This window comes from Triticum urartu, chromosome 7A (genome assembly GCF_056163025.1).
Source record: "Triticum urartu cultivar PI428250 chromosome 7A, HENAU_Tu73, whole genome shotgun sequence".
NCBI classification, from domain to species: domain Eukaryota; kingdom Viridiplantae; phylum Streptophyta; class Magnoliopsida; order Poales; family Poaceae; genus Triticum; species Triticum urartu.
The window spans coordinates 684,648,574-684,655,924 of record NC_141879.1 but is presented as its reverse complement, the minus strand read 5'-3'; the positions used below and the strand labels follow the sequence as shown (position 1 = coordinate 684,655,924).

Below are 7,351 nucleotides of genomic sequence, written 5' to 3'. Positions count from 1 at the left end.
AGCCTATTATTTGATGCGAAGGTTTCGAAGACTGTTAATACCGTATTGTTATCCACGGGATGATGCTCTGTGGTATTTGGGATGAGAAGATCCTCACCACTTTTGCCACCTGCCGGAGTACCCAACATGCTCTAAGGCTGTGTGTTGGTGTGGTATCCGCTGTACTATGAATTTTGCAGGGGCCGTTGAGCCATCCCTCCAATACGGTTCCATGCCCTGTAGAGGGTTTTTGTTTCTTTGTAACTAACTCGGGTGTCTTATGATAGTGCACCCTTTTACTTCGGACTGGGTGTATATTCCGAGCCGGATTATCCCAAAATTTCGTTTTGGTTTTCCAAGCGATTTCCATCGCGCAGTACTTTTGTACTATGGATGCCAAGTCAGCGAAGCGTGATATGTCACGGCGACTTAAGGCGATAAGGATTCCCTTGTCCGTGCAATTATTGCAGAAAAATGAGACTGCGTCTTCCTCGCAACAGTCCTTAACCTTGTTCATCACAAGGAGGAATCTGGCCCAATAATGATGTACTGTTTCATGAGGCTCTTGCCTGATGTGGGAAAGATCGTTTATGTCTGGGTGGGTGGGTGGATTTGAGTCCGAACCCCTACCTGATCTGAGACCCAGGGGCCGAGGAGTTTCCGATCTTGGAAGTTTGGATTCCGGGATGTTGCCCGATAAGTCTGGCCCGCTACCTGACTCTAGGTTCAGGGATTGGGTGATGTCCTCCCGTAAATGGGTGTCCGACTCGGAGAGTTCAGGAATCTGGACATAGTTAGTCCTCAAGATAGAGGAAAAATCGCCGCATTGTTCCTCCACCACCTCAATATGATGGGTGACCGGTGGAGAGTTAATCTCCCTTTGATCGGGTTTAAGCCCAATCCGATCATAGTCTGTAGCGACTCCCAAGGCAGCGATACGATCCAAGAGCTCGTTTAGGGAAGAGAGCTCCATTGGATCCATCTGCTCGGCAAATTATGAGCCGACGTGGAGGCTGTTTTTGATGACCCGAGAAGTCATCGTCGACGAAACGGCCGAACGGGCGGTCATGATGAAACTGCCTAGCCGGAGAGTTTGGCCGATAGCCAGGGCTCCCACGGCGGTAATGTTGTTTTTAACAACGAGACGAGGCATCCTTCCTTACGGCGACGGCATAGTGGAACTCTCAATGAAAGCACCAATGTCGGTGTCAAAACCGGCGGATATCGGGTAGGGGGGCCGACCTGTGTGTCTAAGGCGGATGGTAACAGGAGGCAGGGGACACGATGTTTTACCCAGGTTCGGGCCCTCTTGATGGAGGTAAAACCCTACGTCCTGCTTGATTATTCTTGATAATATGAGTAGTACAAGAGTTGATCTACCACGAGATCAGAGAGGCTAAACCCTAGAAGCTAGCCTATGGTATGATTGTATGTTGTCCTACGGACTAAAACGCTCCGATTTATATAGACATCGGAGGGGGCTAGGGTTACACAGAGTCGGTTACAAGGAAGGAGATCTACACATCCGTATTGCCAAGCTTGCCTTCCACGCCAACGAGAGTCCCATCCGGACACGGGACGAAGTCTTCAATCTTGTATTTTCATAGTCCAACAGTCCGGCCAAAGGATATAATCCGACTGTCCGGATACCCCCTAATCCAGGACTCCCTCACTAATACACTCAGTTGCAAAGCTCATCCCCAAGGTCCTTTCCATTAGATTAGCGGCCGTCATCCACTCCATAGTCTCCCCGGTGCAGACATCCTTCCTGAAAACAAAGTGCATCCACAACAGCTTCCTCTTCGTCCAGAACACCATGCGCGCTCTCCATCGCCATAGGACACGAGGTTTGTTCATGAAACTAGATATTGCGAAGGTGTTTGACACGGTATCATGGGATTTCCTACTCAAACTACTCCAGAAGCTTGGGTTTAGCACGTGGTGGCGCGACTGCTGGCCCGACTTCTTGCTACAACCTCCTCGGCGGTCTCACTGAACGGCACGGCGGGTGCAAGAATCATCCATCACCGCGGGCTATGGCAGGGCGACCAGTGGTGGGCCCACCTCAATTCAAGGGTATTCACTTGAATACCCATTATTTTTGTGAAAAAACTAGGTATATATCTATATACTGTGTTATATAAGGAAAATCGATACTGACACTTCGGAGTGTGTAAGTTAAACTTTTCAGCCCAAAAAGAGAGGCAGCCCATTGTCTATTTCACCTCAATACGACGACATGGCCCATTGGCCCAAGTCACTCGCACACATCGCCCAGAAAAAATTCCATCTATCAGAGCCAGGCACACGAACCGGCAGCACCGCCCCTGTTCTCTGGTTCTCGACCCAAGCGGCCAAGCCACGAACCGCCTGATCGGCACCGCACGATGGCCACGGTCCAGAGCTGCTGTCGCCTGATCGATCACAGGTACACGTGGCGGTGACTGCAGCATTGACGCGACGGACAAATACATCTTTGAATCCCTAATCCCCTGCCCCTTTTGGTTTGGAACTTTCTAATCTCTGTTGTAGGTGGCGGGTAGCAGGATAGCAGGAATCGATCTAATTTCAATGCCACAACTCGAATTCAACTATCGAAGGTATAATCACTAATTAGATGTACTAATCCTTTGACCCAGAAATTGGGCTCTCTCCTCTCATGCCGATTCATAGTCCGTGTTCTAACTGAATTTATCTATCACTGTCAAACTGAATTCAGGCGCTAGGCAGGGGCTGTGTTTGGTTGAGCTGTAGATTCTGAAAAAGCTGCTGTGAGCTGTGAGAAAGCTGCTGTGAACTTTCAGCTGTGAAAAAGCTGAAAGCTATTTGGTTGAAACAACTGTGAAACTATAGATTTGACTATGAATTGTCTTTAATGCGCCTGAGAGCATGAGAGAGTCTTTATATGCTAATTGGCCGCAGAACACTGATACTGCAAGTTAATTGACATATACTCCCTCCGTTTCTTTATGTAAGCTGTATTATTTTGGGCACGATGACCAAGGCGCACAATTATAATTGGCCGTAGAGACTGTTTATATGCTAATTGGTCATAGAACACTGAGAGCAATTTATTTTCATACACGGATGATATACAATGTAGCTCTGGATCCAATTGAGCCAATGACAAGACAAAAAATTAATTAGATAAGTTGTATAAGAAATCTGACCATAATCAGCTCAACTACTAATAAACACTAAAGTTGCTGGTGATCTCCTAGCTTTCATCAATCGCTCATTTAGCATCTGAGCTCATATGCAACAAGCCAACAATCATGCTGAATTAACAATCTTGAAGGCAAACTTTGCTATGCAATGTTCTTCAAGAAAATACTTTATATGCAATGCTTCACAAACTCTCTTGTTGTCGTTACATAGATCGCCAGATTTTACCTGCAATCTTTGAGCACAGGAGGTCAAGAGTCGTGTGTATTCGATCTCAAACAGACAAGAAACTCTATACTGACGACAACATGAAACAACAACGCCATGGGCATGTATCGCTCCTGCCCTCATGTGAAAATATGGCATCCATGTACTAACAATGAATCACATGCCAACTAACCATTCTGTACACACATCTCCCTCTTGCACCGACAGAACATTATAGAACGAACAATATTCTTCCTATAGGCGTTCTCACAAACACCTTGCAAGCATACTCCATACCGTTTACTGAACAAACACAAGATGATGGAGGGAGGGAGGGGGATGAGGGAAGATGGAGGAAGGAGGGAGGAGGAAGGAGGTTGCTACCTGCCGGCGTAGCTCCTGGGGCGGCGTTGCTGTGCAGGAGCGGCGGCTGCCGGGTCCGACGGCCCTGCTGGAATGGGGGCGGCTGATCCAGAGAAGTGCTTGAGGCGCGGTAGAGGGGGTCCAGTGTGGCGGCGGACGTGGGAGGAAGCACCGGCGTAGGTGCGGGGGCGGTGTTGTTGGGCTGGAGCGGCTTCGGGGAGCGACGACGCTGCTGGGATGGGGAACGGCTGCTCGAGGGAGGCGCTCGAGGCGGGGCAGAGGAGGGTCCGGCGTGGCGGCGGACGCAAGAGGGGACGCCGACGACGGAGGGTAGGCGGCGGCGCCGACGGCCGAGGGTAAGCGGTGGCGCTTGCGGCGGCTGCCCGCGCTCTGGACGAGTGGAAAGAGACGGGGACGAGGCCCTCTCATGTCGTTGTGGTGGGTTCACGTTCGCTGGGAGAGAAAAATCGAAAGGTTTTCCACTTACCAGTGGCAAAGGTGGGTAAATACCACGCAACTATCTGGGGACAGCTAAAAACGCCAAGCTGAAGTTGGGGGTACACCGACTGCGACAATTGCACTACGAGGAAGCTACAACTTTTACAACTTCTGCTTCTCATTTCCACCCTTTGGCTAGCTTATAGCTTTGAAAAGCCAGAAGTTGGATACAAAAGTCCAACCAAACACAGCTTAAGTAAGTTAGATGGGGCAAAAATACTTGAATGATTGCTTGGTCACATTCATTGAAAGAGATTTCTTCTTGCAAGTTAAGGATGAGGACATCATCACCCATTTTCAAAGCATCAAGGATCGCAAAGTTATCTTGTGATTTGTATGTTTTTTTTATCATTTACTATTTCCGATCCTCTATATATTTTAGATTTTGCCATGATATGTTGAACAATACCAAGTCATGATCATTTTTTGTGATTATAATATATTATGTGGTATCTTTTATATAGTTTAGAACTAGTACAATATGCTTCTGTAATTTATTATACACCAAAAGGAAGGCTATAGACTTCTGTTTTTCTAAAATTTGAATAAACAATTTTGAATTTCTGGGCCCGTCCCTGAGGGCGACCCACTGTCTCCATTCCTCTTCATTCTGGCCATAGACCACATCACCTGATCGAGGCGGCGGTTGAGCAGCAAAATGTGATGATGATGATGATGTCTATACCTCTTTCTTGTTGGTTCAATTTCCTTATGGAAATGATTGATGACACAGTAAACTCTACCACCATGGACACCTGGCAATTTTATTGGAATAATACCAAATATTCTAACAAAGAATCTACCTAGAATACATTGGAAATCCATCTGATGCTCCAAAACCCTTCCAATGGATCCAGAAGCCATGCACATTGCCCAAACAAAAAAATTCTTTTGGCTATTATTGCAAGATAGGTTGAATACCAGAGACCTTCTATTGAGAAAGAACTTCAACATAGAGACTAGCAGATGTGTATTATGTGAGGATGAACCTAATGCGCATCTAATGAACCTATTTTTTAGTTGGGATTTCAGTCAGAACTTCTGGTTGGATTGGATTCCAATGGAACATTGTTTATGACCTCACGGAAATGTTAATGGATGGAAGACAAGAAATAACACCTAATGTTTCAAAGAATGCCTAATAGCAGGATGTTGGAGCTTATGGAAACACAGGAACAACATAGTTTTGAGAACAAGACCAAGAACATGGATTGCTGTATTGCATGCTTCAAGGAACACTTTGACACCATCATAAAGAAAGCTAAACCTAGCTTGAAACAGGGTATGCAATCATGGCTAGATTACTTGTAGATCTTACATTTTTGATCTTTCAAGCTGTACAACCATATGTAACTGTTCATCATTATTAATGAAAAAATAGAGTTACAGTGGGTATTTTAGCCACTATGTTTGCCAAAAAAAATTTTGCTAGGCAATAGTGAATCCGATAGATGACAATGATCTAAGTTAGCCCACTAGCCTCTCTTCGATAGATAGATTCTAAGTTTAGTATGTACGCCTTTTATTTTAAAAACTGGCATGAACTCATTATATAAGACCAAAGGAAACCAAATGTCTAGATGGGCATACCAAATAAATAAATTGTATGTAAGCATAGCTGAATTGGTGATATGCTACGTTCGTTAGTGATTATTTTCAATACAATGCATATGTTGAATTTATTACTATATCTAACTTTAAGCACATTTGCAAATGATACAATTTCCAGGTTCTAGAAATATGCACACATAATAATACACTAGATATCACTATTAAAATATTAGTTGGACATTATTCGAACACCTCTCACATGATATTTAATGAAAATAAACTATACATCAACATTTGCACATACATACAAATATATAGGCCATATGGAATTTTTTCAATTGTCACAATCTTTTTAGAGATAACTTATGTAAGATCACCTAATTCAAATTTAGCATAAATAAAGTGACCGGTCATATACATTACAACTCACAACGAAGAACACTTGTTAACTATACCAACTAAATTATGTGATTAACTATAGCAACTAACATTAAAATTATACTCCTTAATAGTATAGTAGATAACAATAAAAATAAATAAGTATACAAGTTTGGTATAAAATATTAGTTCTATTTCACCCCATATCTTCTTGCGACTATTTGCATGCATCTTGTATAATAACATTGCAGTAGTCCTAGCACCCAAGATATATACCACTTAAAAGACCATATTTTCAGTAGGCATACTCCAGTTGCCATGGCAACTGCACGCACATGACATTACCCTCCTCCTCCCCTTCCAGGCCGGCCTTCCAGCCCCTTCCCCCAGGCCTTCTCGACCCCTCCCCTCCAGGCCTTCCTGCCCCCGTCCCTGCCCCCACCTCCCCAGGCATTCCTGCCGCCTGGCCTACCTGGCAGTGGGTGAATAGATGGCTGGAAGGACGGTCGCACTTGAAGAAGTTTGAACAGACCCTTCTCATGGTGATGGTGGAGGTCCATCCCGATCCCGAAGATAGCATGTCCCTCATGGAGAATGTAGGTGGTCATCCTATGAATTTGAAGAGAGAAAATGAGTGAGATAATAGAAATGCAAATAATCTCTTTGTCCCCCTACACCGGCTTGTCTCAAACTCCAGTGTCCCATCTTCGTCCACCTGATCCGCTGCCTCATCTCCCTCTCCCTCTCACCGTGTCCGCCCTCTTCCCTCTTCGATTCGACCCCGCGGCCTCCCCCACACCCTTCCCACCGGCCACCAACCTCTTTCTCCGCCATCACGTCCCCGCCCTCAGTCGCCGCGGAGATCACAATGCAGGAGCAGTTACATACCCGGAATGACACGATCGGGCTCCGCGGCCGCCTCTGCACTATATCCGGCGAACTCCCGACACGGGCTCCCCAAAATGAGAAGGCGAGGGCGAGGGGGACTTTGGCAAGGGTCAGAGCCTCTTCACTCGGGCAAGTGGACCTCGCATCGCTTGCTATTAGCGTAGCATGCGCAATATGGGCCTGGCCCAGCTGGCGCAAGTATAGAAGAGCTAGCGAGAGAGCACTCATTTTATTTTATTTTATATTGATTTAGTTTAATTTTAATTCAAACGTCACTAGCACAAAAATGATTTGGATTCAAAAAATAGTGAATTTGAAATAA

General features: G+C 45.5%; 1 protein-coding gene across 1 annotated transcript; it reads right to left on the bottom strand.

Annotated features, from left to right (window-relative positions):
- Positions 1–3,055: 3,055 nt before the first annotated feature.
- On the bottom strand, positions 3,056–6,975 carry LOC125524178 (uncharacterized). The gene is made up of 4 exons (XM_087533822.1): positions 6,857–6,975; positions 6,614–6,750; positions 3,736–4,138; positions 3,056–3,379 (listed from the first exon to the last, which is right to left on the bottom strand). Exons 1-4 carry the CDS (start codon positions 6,973–6,975, stop codon positions 3,253–3,255), a joined length of 786 nt encoding a protein of 261 aa, XP_087389948.1. The 3' UTR covers positions 3,056–3,252.
- Positions 6,976–7,351: the final 376 nt, after the last annotated feature.

Bases quoted from the DNA above. Each gene is read 5' to 3' on its own strand.
- LOC125524178 (XM_087533822.1), bottom strand. From the start codon at position 6,975: ATGGCGGAGAAAGAGGTTGGTGGCCGGTGGGAAGGGTGTGGGGGAGGC. The intron at 6,751-6,856 runs GTGGACGAAGAT...TCAAATTCATAG, and splicing joins GAGATGAGGCAGCGGATCAG to GATGACCACCTACATTCTCC. The intron at 3,380-3,735 runs GTAGCAACCTCC...CTGTGCTCAAAG, and splicing joins CCCAGGAGCTACGCCGGCAG to ATTGCAGGTAAAATCTGGCG.